This window comes from Lissotriton vulgaris, chromosome 10 (genome assembly GCF_964263255.1).
Source record: "Lissotriton vulgaris chromosome 10, aLisVul1.2, whole genome shotgun sequence".
Classification (NCBI taxonomy): Eukaryota; Metazoa; Chordata; class Amphibia; order Caudata; family Salamandridae; genus Lissotriton; species Lissotriton vulgaris.
Genome location: NC_141698.1, coordinates 855,090,004 through 855,112,367, shown reverse-complemented (window position 1 = coordinate 855,112,367; position 22,364 = coordinate 855,090,004). Strand labels below are relative to the sequence as shown.

At 45.1% G+C, this 22,364-nt stretch overlaps 1 protein-coding gene across 1 annotated transcript in view; it reads right to left on the bottom strand.

Annotated features, from left to right (window-relative positions):
- SLC25A40 (solute carrier family 25 member 40) overlaps positions 1 to 22,364 on the bottom strand; it is a 419,344-nt gene that overhangs the window by 76,870 nt on the left and 320,110 nt on the right. Inside the window, exon 10 of the mRNA XM_086941797.1 lies at positions 13,706 to 13,786. Within this exon, the coding sequence (XP_086797923.1) occupies positions 13,706 to 13,786 (81 nt within the window). The remainder of the gene's footprint in view (positions 1 to 13,705; positions 13,787 to 22,364) is intronic.

The window sequence follows — 22,364 nt, the reverse complement described above, 5'->3', positions numbered from 1 at the left end:
CTCCGATGTTTGTTGGCGCCTCCGGGCGTGTCCTGTGATGACCCAGGTGCTCCTCTGCCACTGGGGCACCTAGGAGATGTGGTCTGCTGCTGGCCGTTTCCCTCACGGCGCTTGGTAGACTAGCAAGGTGATGGACAGGTGCAGGGCTTAGCGGTTGCCTTCACGGCGGTGTGCGACCCTGCCTTCGCCAGGAAAAGAAGAAAATGCCCCCCTTTGTACTAGATTTCTGATGTATGTGATGATCAGAGTCAAGAACATAGCTGGTTGGGAAAGAGCATCTAACAACATTGTGCAGGGCGTTAAGACTGCAAGTACTCAATTTTCAGAACTACAGTGCTCCCAGGCTTTACCAATGTTACTGGCTCTGTAAGCTTTAAAAGGCTTAATTTACAAAATATTTCCCTACAAATTAGACCTCTAAGAGTAACCAAATGGTGTTTCATCAAAGGGCACCCCCGCGAATGTGGGCCAGGCCCTGCGTATGTAGGCCACATGTGCAAATGTGGGCCACTTTTTTCCTCAGTGCCTGGGCCAAATTGTGATCCCAATCTGACCTTGTATACAGGTGCTAGTGGCCGCAGTGGGGGACTCTCAGACTGGCAATGGCTGACCTCTTGCTGGGTGGCACCCCTAATGGGGAAAGATAGACCGCAGAGAGTGGTCCAACAGACTAGAATCAATGAATTCACACCCTGGGGTTTGAGTTTGGCGATGTTCCCTCCTGCTACGGGTCGACTATGACTTCTTGCTGGCACTGCAGGACCCTACTGTAGGCCCGATTGTGGCTGTAATTGAGGCCTCGATTGAGACTGTCCAGGTGAATATTGAGGTTGTATCTCAGGATGTTGGTCTTCTGAGGGTGAATCTTCGTATGGTGGCGGAGCGGTCCCTTGCCACTGAAAAAGACGTCTTCAAACTACAAGGGGTGGTCGCCTCTCTGCGAATCAAGCTGAGTGCTCTGACGGCCAAGACGAGTACCATGGAGGCTTGGCCTGAAGATTCAGAGGGATGCTCGCGCCGCTGCAATCTCTGCTTTTTTGACTTCCCGGCCGGATAACATTGATGATCCCCTTGGCCCAATTGTTCTCCTGCTTTGTGATGGAGAGAGCTTGTCGTATCTTGACACCCAAACTGCCTATTGGGGCACCCCATCCCACAGTCATTGTGAAAGTTCTTAATTATATGGACAGAGACGCTATCCTACGAGCAGGGCGACAGGATGGTGACCCTAACATTTGCAAACCACATCATCTGAATGTTCTCAGATTATTCAAGGCAGGTACAGCAGCACTGCCAAGTATTCGGAGGGGCCAAGCAGAAATTGAGAGCCATGGGACTCTGCTATATGCTCCTCAATACAGCGAAGCTGAAGGTGCTCCACAACGACCTCACACGTTTCTTTACCAGCCCTGAGGCAGTGTGGCACAGGCTGGAGATGTCTGGTGATGGGTGGCTCCTGGCGCTGCCCTCCTGCGGTCCAGGTGACTGGACAGAGGGTTCCCTTCGCTTGCATCCCTTGGGCAGACAACAATAAGGAGGTGGAGCCTCTCAATCTTCCTCTTGTGTGTCGTGGTACAGTGGGATGGAACACTGTCCCCGGAGTGATAGCAGTCAGAGAGTGACATGGTGATCGCATTGGTGGAGATGGTGACGGCCTCCAGCTAGGACGCAAGTGCCGCCGATGTGGTGGAAAAGATCCTGGAACATGTGGAGTCCTGATTTGGCGAGAACTCAGGGCCAGATGTAGGTAAAAAACATTTACCGATTTTAAAATGCCGAATTGTACCGATTCGGTATTTCAAAATCGGTAAATGGTATGTAGGTCCCAACATCTGGATTCGTTACCGAATCCTTAACAATTCTTTAATTACCGATTCGGTAAATACCGAATCAGTAATGCCCATTCATTCCTATGGGCTTTGAAGCCCATAGGAATGATTAGGCATTACCGATTCGGTATTTACCGAATCGGTAATTAAAGAATTCACAAGGGTGCAGGGGGTGTCACTTTGACACCCTCTGGCACCCCCAAAACAGGCACAGGTGCCATGTGGCAGGCATACCTGCCCTAAGGGCAGGTCTGCCTGTCACATGATATAGGTGTGCATGCACACATGTGCATGGACACCGGAATCGGTATTTTACCATCAAATTGGTTTTGATGGTAAAATACCGATTCGTTAAGGCTCCTGGGACTCTGAAGAGTCCCACCTACATATGGATGGCTTCAAATCGGTAAATTTACCGATGTTTTATTTTACCGAATCGGTAAAATTACCGAATCGGTAATTTTACCGATACGGTAAAATATTGCCCCCTACATGCCAAATCTTGTAAACCGGTCGGTAACGGCCGAAAATACCGATTTTCGGCCGTTACCGACCGACCTACATCTGGCCCCTAGAATATTGTAACAGATCTGATATACATTCGTAGTGGTTTAAGTTTACCCTTTCTGCAGAGACGCCATTGAGCTGCCTGGTGGGATGTAGGGCTCGATGGCTTTGGGTGGCAATTAGTGGGATGGGAAGAATGCACCATGGGCAGATGTGTGACAGTGGTGGATGGAGGTTGGTACTTCATAGAGCGGGACGGGCCAGCCCGGCCCCTCTACCTCGCTCCTTAATGTTTGTTTGCAACCCTCTCTTGGATCTTGGGTACTGCAGTTTTGCAGTGTTGTGGTTTGTTGTTGTAAGAGACGTGAGGCTGTCTTTTTCATGTGCGTAGCAGTGTGGCTGGAGCATTTAGTGTGTATGCACGGAGCTTGAATGGGGCTATGGCTGTTCCCCAAGTGCTGCCCCTGCCCCGCACTACTGTCAAGATTGTGATCTGCCTGAGTTCATTAGGGAGGTTTATTTGGTGATAGTTGTGAGTAGTGTCATACCTGAAATACGTGGTATGAGTAAAGTGTTGAGGGAGTGCGTGCAACTAAGAGGTGGTTGTCTTTTAGTGTGAGTGTTTCGAGTGAGTGACGCAGGTCAGGGGTGGTGGTGTACTGCCTAGTGCTGCAGAGCCGACTGGCGCCTGAACTCACCCCTCAGGAATTAGTTTAGCATTGCTTGAGTGTGGAACGATTTGTTGTTAGTGAGGGGTGAGAGCTCTGTTTGTATTTTTTACTTTTTCTTGGTTTGTTTGTTTTTCTATGCCTCCTCTCCCCCCCCCCCCCCCCCCTTGGTTTGGTGGAGTCGTTAATGGGAGTGATTTGGTTATTGCTGTTCCCTAGTATGGGTATCGGGGGTAATGATGATTACTGGGAAGGCACGAGTTGATTTTATTGTGATTACTCAGCAGAAGGGGGATTTTTTTTTACTTGTTTCAGTTTCTGGTGGCGGCAGCGGGCACACATCAAAAAAGATGAGGGGGTGCTCGGGATCAGAGGGATGGCCCACTTTAAATTAATAACATGGAATGGTCTGGGGCTTACCTCCTTTGTGAAACTGTACAGGGTGAAGGCCTAGCTTCATAGACATGGTGCACACTTTACGTTGTTGCAGGAAATGCACTTACTGGAATCAGAGGTCCAAAAGTCCACATGAAATGGAGGGGTCAGACTTATTCCATCTATGCCCGAGAAGTGATTACTTGGGTGGCCCCGCAGGTTCCCTTTCTGGTTCAGGGCTTCACAGCAGACATAGCGGTGCGATATCTCCTGGTGCATGGTCTACTAGATAGCGTGAAGGTCTGCATGAACTAGATTCTCTGTCCTTGCGCCCCGGTTTTGGAACTCCCTCCCTCTCTCTATGCGTTCTATCCCCATTTTCTCACATTTCCGTAAAGCGCTTAAAACATTCCTGTTTGCCCAGGCCTACCCCTGCTAACCTCCTTGGCCCTGTCTGTTCTGTTCTCTAGAGCTCTCAGCGCCAGGAAGCCGTTTGGCCACCGTGTGCTCTATAAATACTTTCATTCATTCATTCATGATGTATGTTTATGCCCCAAATGTAGATGATGGGGGTTTTCATCTAGAGCTGGGGCAGAAATTGCTCCCCTCTGTGAGTGTACCTGGAATTATAATTGTGTACTTGATGGCCCTCTTGACAGATCCCCACCGAGCATACCCACTAAACCTCATATGAAGGATGCACTGTATGCAGTAATGGACCGTATGCACTGCATAGACATGTGGCATGTGCAACATCCCGGGGTAAAGGAATATACCTGCTATACCCCCACACACGCCACATATAGTCGACTCAATAAGTTCTTGGTGTCTAGTGAGGTGGCAGCAACAGTGTTTCGGACGCGCACCTTGGGACACTTCCTATTGGACCACTCCCCGGTGCTCCTGAAGTGGTGATTGGGTGGGTTTCGACAGATTGTTCCCCTGTGGTCTCTCTGACCATAGAAGCTTAGAGACACTTTGTTCCAGGAGGAGCTTTATGGGTACTTTTAAACTAATTGCCTGTCCACCGCTACCAGGGGGACGAAATGGGATGTGCTGAAGTTGGTGACGCGTGGGAAGTGCATGCCCAGAACTGTAGGCATGAGGCAGTGCTTGGATAGTAAGCCGACTAAGCAGGAGAGGATGCTGACTGGCCTGCAGGGTCCAGGACCCCTATAAGGAAGCATTTTGTGCAGCTTTATTAAACGTCAAGCTCCGGATCAGAGACTTTTGGGATAGACTAGATTCCCTGACTAGACACGAACATCACTAACTTTTACATCGGGAGGGCTACAGATCCGGCGACTTTTGGCGTGGCTGTCGATGCGCGAACAACTGCCCCCACTCATACTGTTGCTCAGGCTCCCTGATTGGGTGTAAGCTACCACCTAGGCGGCTGTTAACTCCCTGTTGTGGGATCATTTGGCAATGGTTTATGGGGGACCTGCAGGTTGACACAACTGAAACTAGGAAGTTTGTAGATGGCCTACCCCTCCCATGCCTTACTGAGGTGCACAGAGAGGGTCTTGCGGAGGCACTCAGTTGGGAGGAGCTGCAGGTGCCTGTGAAGAGCATGGCACAGTGCAAAGCCCGGCGCCCAGATGGCTTTCAGTGGAGTATTATCAGGCATTTGCTAACCCCTTAGTGTCACTCTTGCTGGAGACCCTCCAAGGGTGCGGGTGTCCTACTATCCTCCATGCGGGAGGCACAGATAGTCATGCTCCTTAAGACGGGAAAGGATCCCCTTAAACCCGGTTCATACTGCCCCCTGTCCATGCTGGACGTAGATACAAAAATATTGGCTTTGATGATGTGTCTTAGTCCGTGTGGTGACCCGTTTGGTCCACGAGGACCAATGCGGTTTCATGCTGGGCAGAGGGACACATATGAATTTGAGGCAACTTTACCATGGCATTCCCTCTGTGACTGGTGTCAATATACTGGTAGCAGTGGTCGCCTTAGATATTGAGAAATTGTTCAATACCCTGAGCTGGGATTACCTCTGGGAGGTTTTGGGATGGATGAGTCTGGGCCGGTTCACCTCCTGGACACGTTTGCTTTATATTCAACCGATAGCTCGGGTCCGCAGCAGGAACATAGTCTCCGCAAGTATACTTATAGGGAGAGGCAAGAGGCAGGGATGTCTATGGTCCCTGCTCCTTTTTGCCCTGGCAATGGAGCCCCTGGCGATACTACTGCGTCAGGATATGGCCCGGTGGGGCATTGTGGTGGGGGGTGGTGGGGGGCCATAAATGCGTTGTTTCCCACTATGTCAACGATGCACTATATTTTATCCACTCGGAGAGATCAATGCCTACACTTCTGGAGGTCTTGTACTCCTTTGGGATGGTCTCAGGCCTGCAGGTCAATAGCCAGAAGTCGTTTCTCTACCCACTGGTGAGACTGGTTCGGATGGAGGCCGCTGCTCTCCCTGCTACTGCACTCCATTGGGAGTGTGACCACTGTCGATATTTGGGTAAACAAATCACCCATTTGCCTCACGCTAAGTACGCATTAAATGTGGGAGCGGTCCTTACGGGTCTAGATGCCTCCATTCGATTCTGATACCGCCTCCCCCTCTCCAATATAGGAAGAGTGACCCGTAGCAAGATGGCCATGCTCCCCCGTTTCCTCTATGTTCTACAGAGGTTTCTATGCTGCATTTCACACACACACTACTTGTACTTCCCTGAACAGCCTTCTGGTCTCCCTGGTGTGGGCCGGTGGGCACAGTAGGGTAAATGCTGGAGGTGTTAAAATTGGATTTGGAGGCTGGAGGTCTGGGGCTTCTGGATTTTGCCCTGCTTTATTTTGCAGGACTTTTGCAGTATTTAGCGATGTGGTGTGCTGAAGGCCCGAATACTGAGCAAGCCCTGCTGGTGAAGTGGGGATTGAGGGCTGTTCTACCAGGGGGTGTCTGATGATGGGCTCACAGTTGCCTGCTGACTTTCCGTTCGTAGACAGTCAGGTTGCAGGAATTTACGAGTGGGCGGTCACTCTAGTGCTCCGCAGGATCCCGTACGTGCAGATGTTTCCACTTCAGTGGCTGCACAGATTTCGCCAGATACAAAATGGTATGGGCCTTACTCTGTGGTATGATGGAGGGGGCGATCGATGGTTGGGGACCTGCATCCTAATGGTACTTTTCTCTTGCTTGCAGATGCAACTGCCTCCTGTTCAATGTTTGCACTATACAAAGATCTTGCGTACGGCACTGGAATTGTGGGTGGCTTTTCCAGGTGAACCAGAGGAATTGCAGATGTTGCTGTTACTGCTTGACCAGGGCTCCTCTAGGGGCTGATCTCGAACATCTATAAGTGCTTGAAGGTGGACTGTAGAGCTGAAGTGTCAAAAATCCGGGATAGATGGTTGGCGGGCCTGCCACTGCCCACCACAGATGGGGAGTCGCGGCAATGCCCGCATCAAGCTTACGCAATTTGATTATTTGCACCGCACTTATCTGACACCTCAGTAAATACATCAGTTCAAGTGGCGTTGTGTGGAGATGCTGCAGGGAGTCACGGGGATTCGGATCGAACCCTCAGTTAAGCATTGCCTATTGGGTGTGCCCCGACCCAGAGACAGGAGACACAAATGCAGCATTAGTTTGTCCTATTGGGACTTGTATTTTTTAAACGCTGCAGTGCCATCCTATGGATACTCTGTTCCCCCCTCTCCCAAATTGGACAAATGGAGGTCGGATCTGGGTGAATGGGGACGGCCGAGGAGCAGCAACTAGAACTGGTCCGCATTGATGAAAATGCGGAACAAGACCTAGATATCTTTAGAAACATGTTGGAGGGGTTGGTGCCAGGGACAACGCTGACTGGACTATCTGGGACTGCAGGGTACACTTCCTCTGGTGACGCCGACTTTTCATCCCTCCAGCTAATGACTGTTATGTGGAGGTGGCTGCTATCATGGAGGTGACGGGGTGTGCATGTGGCCGGGTGGGGTTGCCTGCGGTTCCCGTCTGTGGCTGGGTGTGTCCTGCGTGGTATGGGATGTTCTTCCTGTGACTGCTGTGTTTACTAGCTTCTAATTTAGATGCGGCCACCTGTTGTCATTGTGGGCTCTACAGCCTCTCCCCCCAAATCCCCCCCCCCCCCTCGCGAAACCCCTCGCATGGAGAGGGTGATAGATCCCCGTTGAGCTCCTGGGACCCTTGATTCTTCTCCCCTGTATACTCTTGCCTGACTGCCATGTGCATATATATCTGTGCGTATCTGCTGTTGCCACAGTTGCTTGTTATTCTGTTTCTTTTAACCTGTGTACTTATGAATATGATGCACTATTTACTTATGCAACTGCTGTGGAACTGTTTATTCCTTTGTGATATTGTTAGTCCTGAGTCGTTGGAACTGGTGCAGGACTAATGTAACGGCTGCCTCTGATATGCTGCTGATTGCGTGGTGCTATGTGCATTGTTCCCATATACGCCATCATGTAATGTAACATACTGTGCACGTCCTTAATAAAACAAGTTAAAAAAATATACTAATATTATTACCTTGGGGCCAGTGGCATTACAGCTATGGCTGTTATGTATTTCCTATGCAGAGGCATATCAAATTGATAAAACCTTTTTTTGATTTTACCTTCACAGCGCTTTTATTTAATATAAATCTTAAAGGAGGCTTACAACCTGCCCTTGCTTTTCATTGGTTTCTGTGCTTGCAACTTATTTTCCCTCTGTTTCTATTGGCTGTAGCAAACAATTTCCTGTTCTACGTGTGTTTCTTTTATTCGTGTTCTGTGGCCCAAGTACAGTTTTCATCCGCTTTGGTAGAATTACTTTTAAGCGTGTCAGCACCCCTGTTGTCATGACAAGATCTGCACCCTTGCTCTGAAGCTACAGCGCTGCCCGAGTGTCGTGGGCTCAGTGCGCTGTGCCAGTCTCAGTGGGGACCTTGTTTTGATCCCAGGTCTGCCTGTGCTTTGTTGGAAGCCAACGCATCCACTGCAACATGCACTCTCCAGTCCCCCAGGGCCAAAGCAGAGACTCATCCTGCAGCCAGCGCAGAATAAGAGGCCGGCGCTTGCAGAGACCCTGCTCGTGTCCATATCAAAGGTATTTGCTCAACTGAGCACGCAGGAAGTTTTAATTTAGTTAACTTTGAGAAAACCTGTCACGGTATTAAACCATTTTCAAAATTTCTTGCTAAAAGCTCACAAACAAACACAGACAAATGTGTACATCTTCAATCACGGGCACAGACACATAGGTACCTACAAACAGAGACACACAAGCAAGCAGATGTTTTCAAACATCAAACATGCATTCATACACATACTTACAAATGCTCACATGTTTTCAAATACAAACACACACGATGGACCAATTATACAACCACTGACAAACACACACACACACATAAGTACACTTATACAAACACCAGCACACACCGAACACACAGAAGCACACACAGAAATCAACACACTTAATCAAACACTGACATATTTGCTATGAAAAACAACTGCTGTATAGATGAGAATTAGTATAGCATGCCTTTGGCTCTCTGTCTTTTGAAGTCACTCCGGACTGACTCTTATTGCCTTATATGTCTATAGTGTTGAATAAAATGGTTTAGACGTGTCGAGGCGATTAGGTACGTTCAATCAAACGAAATTAGAACTCATGTTATCAGCCTCAGAAGGATGACAGGCTAAATACACTACAGTTTGCTTCAAACTCCACTTCTGGAGGAAGGGATTAGGCTTCTGTGTCATACATCTGAACTACCATCATGCCACTTTTGTCATATGCACATATGAAGGCGGTGAGCACCTGATGTCATGTTCTCATGTCACCATTTGTACGTTGTGTACGCCATTGATGTTTCGATAACAGCTCATTCAAAGCAAAGGTTTACTACCAGACGCTCATGTACTTCACAGAAAAGGCATCAAGGGCCTTTCCCTCACCTGTGGCATATTGACACGGTGGTGAGAGCCCCTACAACCTAAACGGGTGGACTTGGTTGCTTCATTGGGGTTTAGCAGCACTTGAACAACAAGTGATTTTGTTGTTTTTAACTGTATTCATTCATCTTCAAAAAGGTGTGGCTCAAACAGGTCATACTTAACACACATGAGGGATAGAATGAAGCCCCTTTGCAGGTACATGATATGGCATACTGCTATATGTCTCTGTTGATATGTTTCACAGGATTTTTAAATTGTTTGTAAAGAACGCATGCAAAATTAGTTATCCTTCGCTGACTGCTTTTTTGATGCCACTGAAACTTTAGCATGTCCGAATAGCACATTCTATATGACAATTTGCATGTTTTATTCATGATATTCTCATTGTAGGAAAGTGAGTTTCTGTTGCAGCACCCCTCCACTTTTTGTCTGATTTCTGAGCCAGAAATAATGCCTGCTCTGGGTGGAGGTGCTTCACATCTACCCACAAGCAGGAACAGCATTCAAGGGAGGTGAGCCTTAAAGGCTTCCTGCCCTTTGTTATGCTAGCCAGGGCCTCTACAGCTAGTGGAGATGCCCGCTCCCTGACCCATTCCCACTTTTAGCTGCAAGGTTGGCCGGGAAATTAGTCAGCAGGAGAGGTGTCCACCCCTCTCATCTAGGACCACTCCAAAGGTGTCCTGAGCTGCCCTCCTTTGAAAATCCTCCATATTGGCAATGAGGATTTCAGCCAACAGGATTGGGGGTATGTCTCTTCCCCAAAGAGAGTGGACAGACAAAGGGTGTAGTCACCCTAAAGGTAAGTAGCCCATTAGCTGCTACCTGCCGGCACTCGTAAAGCCCCTCAATTAAGTATTGAACCTTGATCCTTAGAGTCTTGGCGTCCTAAGGAAGAAGGACTGAAGAGCCGTACCAGCAATGAAGGCTGCAGATGACAATTGACCTGGCCCCAGCCCTACCGGCCTGACTGTAGCCCTCGAAGAAACCTGTTACAATAACGACTTGTCTTGCAAGCCCAGCAACCTCCACAACCCTGGGAGGACTGCCTGTCTTCCCTAAAGACCAAGAATTCCAGAGGACAGCTGCCCTGTACACAAAGAAACCAACAAGTAGAGCTCCAGTGCCCTGCTGAACTGCACAACCAGACCTACCTTTTTTTGCACCCGACGCCTATGAAGTGGCCCCCCTTGCTGGGGGAAATGTAGGGTTGCACCGTATCTTTGTAAATAAGGTGCATCCCAGTGTTTAAGAATGGCGTGGCGTTAGCAGGTTTTGCTAAGGCCAGGCACTGTTATTCTGTTATATAAATGGCCCTCAGTTTTCACTTTTTATACTTAAAAATTGTGATATTGCAAAATGTTTTTACTGCAACTAAGTATCTTTGGTTCCAAGTAATACACAGAAAAAAAGTAATATCTTAAAAAACAATTGGTCTCGGATTTAGTAATTGAGCATGTGTAATCATTTCTTGTCTGAGTCTGTACAACAAATGCTTAACACAGCCCTCTGATAAGTCTAATTGCTTGCCCACACTACCTCAAACGAGAGCATTAGTATTATCTGCTTTAACCTCTGAGGATCCACTGGACTCGGTGCACACTGTAGCTTACTTTGGTATAGTATATACAGAGCCAGCTTCCTACATTCATGCACTGTATTTCACTGTCAGCAGTCTTGGCCCATGGAAGTGATCAGTGATAAGTGGCAGTAGAGAAGCACATTGAACAAGAAAACGAGTCAACATGCCATTAAATATTGGCTACAGTATTTTCACAAGAAGCCTAGTGACCGTGGGGGCCTTTTGGCACACCCCTTTGGGCAATACTTGTTAGAGGGGCGGTCTATAGTGTTATGTTCTCTGTTTACCTTGTATGGTATTTGGAGTTCGTCATACATACATTGACTGCGGTTGTGTTTTTTCAATCGAAATAATAAACGTGTCCCGCTGTGTTAGAAGCTCAGATCCTGCATCGCAAACTCCATCTGATCTTTCTGGTTTCTCTGCATTTCTTCGCATTGATGCAGCTGTTCAGCTGACTTTGCATCCACTACCCTATTGTTCTGCTCTCTAACTCATCACCTCTCCCTTGTCAAGCTCAGCTTGGTATCACTGTTATTCTGCCATGCTGGTTGTCGCTAACCCTCTGGAACCACTTATGTACTCCCTCCCTGTACCCCTCTACATATAACTTGTATTAACCAACTGAAACATATAACTTGTGTTAACTGTATTCTCTAGCTTGTGCCGACTGGTGCATCAAGGTCATGGCGACTGGTGCAAATGTCTCCTATCAACCAATGCTTTGAGTTTGTAGCAACCGGTGCATCAAGTTTGCGTCCTCCAGTGCATCGAGTTTGCATCCACCGGTGCATCAAGTCTGCCTCTTCTAGTGCATCGAGTTTATATTGAAGTATGCAAGAGAAGTCTGGTCAGTAGTAGCCATAACACCTATTTGGAACTTTTTGAAGAAAGGGCAGGCCAACAGGGAAGAGTCTGGCAGCATTAACACTGAGCAGAGCACAGGGCCATCTTGCTCCCTTCAATTAAGGGGCCGGAATTGAGGAACAGTTCTGATCAGGTGTCTTTCTAAAGTGTTAATTAACAGGTAGTATTTGATTTTTTAAGTAAAAAAATAAATAAATCAATAGTCACTGTTGCAACATGGACTTGTTTTCTTCCACTACATAGTATGGCTGCTAAGTGTCCAGGAGAAGTTTTTTAATGATTCTTCTTGAAGAGAGAAGCAGTGCTGCACCATGCGCACAAAAAGGTCACCTTTCAAGAAATGTTTGATTCATTCATTTCTCCAAACCAGACGTTTTCCTTCATCTCTCTTTTATCCTCCCTTCTTATTCCTCCTATAATTTCCTCCTTCCAGTCTGCCTTGAGTCCAACCCTTCTTTCTCTTCCATCCCCTCTGCATCCATCACTCTGTTCTGTCCCCACAACGCTCCTCTTTCTCTTCCTATCTTCCTTATTAATGAAGCCCTGTTCCCAGCTCTTCTTCAATTGTCCTCCTATTTTTTAACATCCATCTTTCGCCCTCTTCCTTCCCCTCTCTTTCGCGCTCCTTTTCTCTCTTTCCTGTGTTCTATCTTTCCTTTGCCCCATATCTTTTTACCCTCCCTTCTATTAAACCCTTTCTCTCCTGGCACCCACTATCAGCTGTTTGTGTCTCCCATGGGATGATGCTTGGTCTCGAGTGCCGTCAGGTGCCGTTGGCCGTATCATAACACTTTTTTTTTAACTTTAAGATATGTTGCACAGCAACCCGCGCTACTATGCAACATGTCTAGTTTGTCTTGGCGCTAAATAATGGAAGGACACAAACTCCTGTACACATTTCTGTAAGTCTTGGGGTTTAAATATAAAATGCCTGATACCTTGTGAGTTTAGTAGAAATATCACTTGAATAGGTCTAGATGTAGCAAGTGCTTTAAATATCTGGGTACTCACCATTTCATAGCACGACCAGTTACAGCACAATATATTTACTTTCTCAGTAAACAAGTCATAACACTTTAATGGAGTTGCACAACTGCTCAACAAGCTACAACAAAAAACAGCCTATTATTAATCACATAGGCGAAACCTATTGCATTTACCAATGCTTGTTCGTTTCTGCTGAAACCCTGCACGGAGATGATCACTGCTGCTAGTCTTGTATAGATTGGCACTAATGTAATCTTGCCTAAAGTGATCACTATTACAATACTAATAATTTTAGTAGCTCGGGATGATTTCCCTTGAACATATGCACGGTGCAGTCGATGTCCCGGGGTTGTGCTGAACGGGGCAATTGCATTTCCAGTGTTAAAGTGAGTCTTCCAGTAGCTGTGCCAAGCACCAGTCTCATTGCCCAGACGTCATGTTCCTTGAGCTTGTAAAGCAACATTACCTGGGCCACTTATCAAAGACTGGATCTGTGCGCCCAGCTTTAGAAACACGTTTCTGTCCCCGATTTAAAAACCCGACTGAAACCGCGGCTGGGACTTTGCGCTTGAGAAGGCGTGTGAATGGTTTCGTCAGAAAGGCTGGCCGCAGCAATCTACGAGCAGCCTTGAGTTGAAAGATCGAATTCCCACGGCTGACCTATCGTCTGTCTGCACGAATAAAACAAACATTGGCATAGCCAATAGATTTCGCCTTTGGGACCTTATAAGTATTTAGTTAGGCAGCACAATATCCTTACTGAAACAACATTAACTGTTGCATGGCTAAAAACTTATAAGGTTCAAAAAGCGAGACCTATTGGCTATTCCAATGCTTGTTTTACGTTGTCCTCGTACTCTGTATTTTCAGCGTTATATGAAAACCCCAAAACTGCCAGTGTAGCTCTGCTTCAAGGAAGTATCTTGTTCATACTGACAGGTTGAGTTATTAAAACACGAAATACTCACCAGCAAACAACCCACGAAACCCATTTTCACAAATGATTGCATTTATTGCCCTCCACGTTGATGTAGACTGTTTCCTTGAACCTATAAGCGATAAAAACCAAATATAATTAAAATAGAGTCATATGCAGTTTCTTATACTGAGAATGTGCAGATTTAAGCAGGCGTGAGCAAACTGTTTAATGTCCGGTGACTGTGGTGGGGTCTGACCATGCATTTCATGTACCCTATTTGTTTATTTGCACAGTGAACAATACAGCCAATAACTGCTTCACAACAGGAGTAATGGGGAGAAGAGTGTGCTTTGGGGCATAAATGAACCTCAATAAACGAGCGGCCTTCTCATGAAAGTCCATTTTTATTACATTTTAGTAGCACTCTGTAATTGTACCCGACATGCGTATAAGGCTGACTGGAAAGGACATGAACCAGATTGGGTGTGTATATTAGCCTATATTAGGTCTGATTAATGGGCAAACAACTTAGCTGCCCACATGCTTTTAGCTGTGAACAGCTGCTAACGTTCTCTGCTTGAATAAGGCCCAAAGCTGCAGGGCAGGAAAAGAACAGCAAACAATGCCCTCGTGGGAGCCGTAAATTACAATTACTGTGCCGAACGGAAGGTAAAAACGCCTACTTGCAAAACTGAAGGCTACTTTACGCATTTACTTATTAATACATTCACATTAGTGGCACACAGATAAGGTGTTTATAAATAAGCAAAAGAAACAGTATACACCATTTGTAATTTTTTTTTAAAAGAATTTCAGCAGGTTTCATGACCCACCCCAGACTAATCTGAGTGCTGATCGTCTAGATGCCCTCTGGCTTGCAGCCTTTCCTCCTCTTTGCTGCTCGAAGAGATATACTGTATTTTTTTCACCCACACCTCCTTTAAAACAAAAATTCTATTTTGCAACGCTTCACTACCTCAAGATGACTTCATTAAAAAAAAGACTTCCGCTGTGACTATAGTGTGTAATGTTATTGCAATGTCATCATTAAAAAGATATTTCAATTTTTTTTATTTCTTGACAAATTTTGACAAAATTGACATTTTGTATATAAAAACAAGGCGATCATTAAAGGACTCTTCCAAAGCGTGTGTGGCCATTAAGTGGTCTATCGTGACTGTATAACAATTCTGTGTAAGAGGTGTGTCGTGACTGGCTTTGGTAGTGGGGATGGTGCAACAGCCTCCAACAAGGCAATCCGCTCCCAGAGATTACTAACCAGGAAAAGGCCACAAGCAGTCCCTGTTCTGTTTCCTTATCCCCTTGCCCGCGTCTAGCTGTCGGGTGTGTGTGATGTGGTAATCTGCCACTGTGCAGTGGTGGAATGGCTTACTACATCCTATCCTTGAACAAGACCCCTTAGGGATCAACAAATGGTTTCAAACATACACAATATTTGTAAGTCTTACACTGGGAGCTTTGTTAGGTTTCAGGCTATAACTCTGGAACAAAGATCCTTTCATAACTTGCTGGGATGCTGGCGGATCCATGAACACTCGTATTGATGTTTCTCGTTCTGATCGTTTGCACGAGTTCATGAGAATGCCTGGTTGGGGCATGTATTTGAGGCCATTCCTATTCTTCTCCTTAATGTGCTTTATTGCAGCCTTTCGGGCTACAAGAAGCTCGACTTCCCATTCATACTTTCTCAGGATCTTCTTAACCCACAAGATGTTCCACAGCACCAGTTAGGTTCCTATGTGGGCGTCCTCCATGGTCTCTTGTATGGCAGTTACAATGCAAAGTCCCTTTTCATAGGGTTTCTGAAACTCTAAGATCCTCTGTATATGTATGTAGAGTTTTGAATGTTTTTTTTCGACAAATTTATATGTTCATTCATTTGAGCAGGAGCACGTACTGGTAACCACGAACCCTTTTATTGAATGTATCTGAATTTGGAGAAGGTACATCGATGAACTCCTAGTGATATGGCGTGGTACTGAGGAAAGATGCAATGAATTTCTATCCTGGTTGAATAATCGGAATGATTTCCTCCCCTTCACGATTGAGGTTGGAAAGGACAGACTGGCATTCCTGGATTTATTAATCACTGCGACCCCAGAAGGTTTGCAGTCTGAGTTGTACAGGAAACCTTTGGCAAAAAATTCCCTGCTATGCTTCGACAGTCACCATCCCAAGTCCTTACGGGACAATTTGCAGTTTGGGCAATTTTTAAGGGTTCAAAGGAACTGTTCCAATGTAGAGGCTTTTAAAACACATTCCTTGGCCCTTAAGGAGCAACTGATCTCAAGGAAATATCCTCCAAGATTAGTACAACGCTCTCTTAAACGTGCCCGTAAGAATAATTGCCTGGCACTCTTGGAACCTTCTGTACCAAAACCTCCCTTGGAAAGGATTACCTTTGTGACTACTTTTGGCACTTTGTCTAATAATATCAAAAAAGTGGTAAAGAGACATTGGTCTATTCTCAACTCCGACAATGTCTCAATTCAGAGTCCACTGTTCTCCTTTAAGAGAGGACCTAACCTCAGGGACCGTTTGGTCCATACACGACCACGAGAGGACAGGCCTTGGGCTCTAGGTTCACTGTGGGATCTTCCTCCAGTCACAGGTCATCATCCCTGTGGGATGTGTCAATCTTGCCCGCAAACGAAAAAGACAACTGAAATAGACATCGGGACTTCCAGACCGTGGATTCAGTTCAAATTCACGAACTGTAACAGTGAGAATCTCATTTATATGATCACCTGTCCCTTTGGGTTAAAGTATATAGGGATGAAACCCGTAAAATCAGAGTAAGAATCTCTGAACACAAGAGCACCATCAGGTGCAAGAGGCAAGCAACCAAACTTACTAACCATTTTTTGGAAGCACGCCATTCATCAACGGCTTTTCAGTGCACAGTGCTTGAACAGCCCTACATCCCCGCACATGTCACTGATGTGTCCAAATATCTTTTACTAAAAGAACAGAAATGGGTTTTCAAGATGGGCACTAACCGGGAGGGTTTGAATGACGGTATACCCTGGTCAACCCTCTGATTACACACTATAACTATGCTTCAAATAGTGCAACTGAATACGAGTCATGGGTATACTACTATTCGGAATGACTCCATCACTCTGAGGAATGATGGGTGACCTTTCAGTTTTAAACCTATCTGCTGTAGCATTTAATAATAATTTTTACACCTGTAAATGTCCCTTTCGTTGGACATGTAGATGACGGCTTATAATAGGTCAGCACTTTGATACCGATTAGTCCTCTCATAATCAACTATAACGTGGAAGTGATGATCCTTAATCCCTTCTTTTCTGCGTAAATATTACAGGACTGCGGCTGGTTGTGAAGTGGCTCCCGTAGTGAAATCTTTGTGTAATTTAAGCAATAGCCCGGAGGCCTCTTGTAAACAGTATTTTTTACATTGGGGGCTTCGCTGCTTATCAAACATATTTCGCTGCTTTTCTGTTTTTGTTAAATATTTTCTCGTTATCTTGTGACGTTTCTACACTCGAACCTCTTTTTTCAATAAAGTTAATTGAAGGTCCTGTATAGTGAAAAAGAGGAAAACATTAGAAATGCTATCACACTAACATAGACATCCCGATTGGCTAGCAGGTTGCCGTCTAGGCCTATCGGAAGCTAGTTGTCATTTCAATGATGGAGTTGCAACACGTGAGCTCCTCCTGTCCAATTATGCGCCATGATATATTCTGGAGCGTTCCCGTCCGTCGGTACCTTCCCGATCGGCTTAGACGCCGGTTTCGAAGTACCGACGGACAGGTAAGGAACGACAACCGGACACTTGACTATTTTGTATCAAAATGGGTAGATGACAACGGGATTGTGAGACATTGAGTTAACGCGCTAACGGTGCAAGTTGTGCGCGGCTTCAGCAGCTTCGTTTTGCCAAAGCGTCTGATATACTTATTCTGTTTTGCCATATGGAAACAAGCAACGTGCGACTGTTTGTGCAAAAGCAGTATTGTAGCAGTCACCATGTGAAGCTGCGTCAGGCTTATATAGACTCAGAATATCTCCATCTTGTACATAGGTTGAGGGTGAGTGGTGCCTTTATTTTACGTGTGCTACTTCAATCCCTTCTAGCAAAATGATAGTTTGGGTGTAGTTAACACTGTGTTGTATTTCTGTAACTCTTTGTCACAGAGCGGTGCTTCCCCTTTTTCCTGAGCCGTGGCCAAGTGGGGTGAGGTCCATACCTCTTACAAGTATGGTAAGATGGGCAATATTTTCATTCATTGGTAGTTATTGTAGGACGCCCAATGATAATATGTGTGCACTTCCTATATGAGTTGGCATTTAATATACATTAGTGATATTTTATTAATCATAAATATGATTATAATACTATACGCTTGGTGGCCTATAGGTCAGCCCTGGGTTTGACTTTCAAATTTCTCTCTCCTCTCTTTTCAGAAAAACTGTACAAGAGGGAGCATAACACCTAGCAATATCAGGTGATCTCTGTATCTTATTCTTTGATTTTGAGCACTTATTTGTATTCACTACCACACAGTTTGCAGTAGCTGTTAGTTAATATGGTCCTGAAGAAAACAATGACGAAGTTGTCACGAGATTGCTGAAACATGTCGACCACATAGTAAATTTGTACAGTCTATATATTTGTGACTGTCAATAACGACTACTTTTTAACAGTGGGAGGTTGGGTAACACCTGAATAAAGTTATGAGTACCCCCCTACCCTATTTTAATATCACCTATTCTTCTTATTTTTCTAATTTTTCACTCGTTTGAGCACTGCAACATCAGTCCCCCAGTTTTGACATCAGAATCCTCAGAACTTGAGTAGCAAGATCACTTTAGACCTTACTGATCGGCGGTGGAGTTCCTCTCTACACCTGGCCCCCGACCGTGATAGTTGTATGGCTATCCAAGTGGTGGTCTTGACGGAATCCCAAATGATGAAGGGCGGTTCCGTGTGGTGACTGATGGGCATCCCTCTATGACCATCTCGGGGATGACCCTGGTTAGAAACACATAGTTTGAGGTTGTCTTAGGGTACCCCTTTAGGTTACAACTGAGCGTAGTTTAGTTGCAGACCCTCCGATATACAGGTTGTTATATTTTTTCGACAAGGGCCTGGTAGACATCACTCTACTTAGGCAGGTCTAACAAGGATTACCACAGCACTAATCTTCTACCCCAAGAGTTTTATCTCAGGGGATAACCAATACCAAAAACCCTTTCTCACTAAATCTGTGACATTCCATGTAACAAAATACTAGTCCATAACTCAGTGTCAAATGACCTTTAAATGCCTATTGGCTTTAATAAATGCATCTCTCAATAAATCAGAGCTGCTACATTTGTTATACATTGTCATAATAAATACATCAGACCTATGACATGAGACATAGCTTATCCCAATGAGACAATCAACACTACTTCCTTCACCACTGGCTTGCTGCCATACCACACTGAGGTATCATGTTATCATGTAATGCAACCATCCAGAACAGTTAAATATATATATATATATATATATATATATATTCAATGAAAAAACCATTGGTTTTAGGCCATATATAGTTAGGGATTTGCATTTACAAAACCTTATTTTACTCGCATAAAACCATTGAAATTCCATATATAGTTATAAGCGCTAACTATATATCGCGCACCCGCAATCCACTGCTGATGATGTCACATATTACATCATTCATGACATGGTTAGTGACATCACTGATGACATCACTGATGACATCTCAAATGACATCACTGATGACATCACTGATTACAACATCCAGTGACTGTATGTTTCTGTAAAGTTAAAATATGTTTTACATAATGAAAGAATGAGTGGATATATAAGTGTCTGGATGAAGGATTTACTAGGTGCATGACTGACTGACTGATTGAGTGAGTGATTAAATGTGTCTCACTGAGTGCATGGGTTAATGACTAAACTGTCTTAATTTGTGCATCATTATGTCTGTTGTTCTGTAAACTGTTCCATGTGTTGATAAGTAGCTATATGAGTAACTATATGGGTTATTGATTGGTTGCCCAAGTATTTGTATGGGATACTGAGTGTGTGTGTGGGTAGCTGGGAGGTGTGTGACTCTGTGCATAGATGTGTGAGCAGTTGATTCACTAGATGTATGGTTTCAAAAGTGCATGTGGAAACAGCTGTATGGGCGGTTGACTGTGTGCATGAGTGTATTGGTGAGTGAATGGATATCTCAGTGCTACATGTCAAAGTAAGTACATATGTAAAACACAGTACATGTGAGAGTTGACATATATAAATAACTGTGCATAAGAGCCAGTGAATGTGTGAGTGGCTGTATGGATCATTGTGAACTTGTATCAGGGATTGTATAAGAGAGTAAATATGTGTTAGTATATGTTTGAATAAGTAAAGTTTGTATAACTGTATATTTGAGGAAATGGAGGTGTGATTGATTCTTTGCATGACTGACTAGGTGTGTGAGTAACTCCATGGATGAGTGACAGTCTGTGAGTGTCTGTTTACACTGATTGTATCTAAGGTTATATTAGAGTCTGAAGAGGTTCATCGTATTATCACATGAATGATATCATCAGTGATGTTATCAGTCATGTCAAATGAGATGTTTTCAGTGATGTCATCAGTGATGTCATTTGAGATGTCATCAGTGATGTCATCAGTGATGTCACTAACCATGTCATGAATGATGTAATATGTGACATCATCAGCAGTGGATTGCGGGTGCGCGATATATAGTTAGCGCTTATAACTATATATGGAATTTCAATGGTTTTATGCGAGTAAAATAAGGTTTTGTAAATGCAAATCCCTAACTATATATGGCCTAAAACCAATGGTTTTTTCATTGAATTTTCAAGGTTTTGTAAATGCAAATTCCTAACTATATATCCACTATAACCTATGGTTTTTTCTGTGAATTTCATTGGTTTTTTAATAGCAAATATGAAAAGCTTAAAAATGTCAAGTACGTGATAAATAAAAACATTTTCGTATTTATGCACGCTGATGTGCTTTGAACGCTGCACCCCCCCCTCCCCTCTTTTGTCTTAGTAGTACTCTCTCTTTGCAGATACTGAACGGTAGTTAACGCAGGCCTTTACCCCCGTTGTAATCCGTCGTGGCTGCTTGTCTCTCCATTTGATTGATTGTTGTCCAAGCATTTACTGTTTTAGAATTGGTTCTCTTAGGATCATTCTCTATTTACAAACAAGCACAAAGTCGCAATACTCTGTTTAGTCTTTGCAGATAGTGAAAAATCGTGTAAAAAAAATAAAAGTAATCGAGCAAAATCAGTAGGCCACTAATTGGATCTCTTTTTGACCTCGCTAAAATAGAAATATTAGGAACAACCCTTCATGAGAAATACGAAAATAGTGAGATGAACTGAGCTCCACACCATGAGGGCTGCAAGACAGCTCGGCTCCATCACCCATCCCGCACAAAATAACGACAAACCCTATGCAAATATTAAAAATATAGACAACACACCAGCAAAGAAACAGGGTAAAACATTTTATTAAAAAACTATTTACATAACGATGGTTTATAAGATGATGTCAGTAGTGGACCGATGTGTGAATAGATCGAAAGCAGCACAAGGCTCCAAGATCCGGATGGCAAGCTCCTGGATGTTGGGTGCCATAGTTTAGAGTTCTGAATTTGAGCCTTTTTCAATGTCTGTGCTTTGTTGAATCAAATTTGCGGCTTGACACAAAGCTGACTCAAGCGTTGCTACTGATGCTATGCAGACCAAAACTGGTTTTCAGTTTGTACATTTTTCTAGATTTTTAATCCAAGTTTGGTTGACTTTGTAGAACGATGGCTTCAAATTTTCAACATACGGTGTGGTGGCGCTGACTGGGAGGGGGCGCTTCGCTCCTGCCCCCTCCCCAAGTAAGATTTTCATACGTGAAAGTACGTTAATGGTTTTGGTCCCTGAGATGCTTCGATGTCACTGCCATTCTCAAATAGCATAAGTTCTGGATGTTGGGTGCCATAGTTAAGAGTTCTGAGCAGCGCTTGTAACACTGTCTGAAGCTTATTTCCACCTACTGCAGCTTCACTATTCTCAAAGTAAGTGAGTGTCGTTTGTGGACCTGACTGCATTAGAAAACAATGTGATATGTTACCTTCCTAAACAGCTTGACGGAGGCCCCTGAGGGGCGGTGTGATGGCCATGGACTCGGAGAAGACGCTTGGCTCCGACACCCTCCCCAAGTCTTATAGCACTGGTGTAGCCTGAGATCGCCCCCGACATAGGCGGCCGGCTCCCGGGATCCGGCGGAACTTTTTGCCTTTTGATGACTCTTCAATTCTGAACCTTGTCCCATCTAGCTGAGTTGCGCCCACTCTTGCGGCTACAGCGTCTTGCCCACCATCCAGCTGAATTGCGCCCACTCTTGCGGTGCAGCGATAGGTGGCTGCCACAGGACTCTCAAAATGGCGGCCGGCTCTTCGGTTTTGGGCCTGGTCCACTAAAATGGCCCTGGGACACCTTTGAACTCGGACGCTTCCCTGATAGGGCTTGGGTCCCATTCTCGAAAAGCGTCCCCTCAGCCGTGAAGATTCTACAAAAGTCTTGGGGGCCTCCGACTCCCGCAGGCTTCTGGTGGGGAGCGGCTGCCATGATTGCTCGTGGAATTGCCACGACAGAGCTACGAGATGGTAGTGGTCT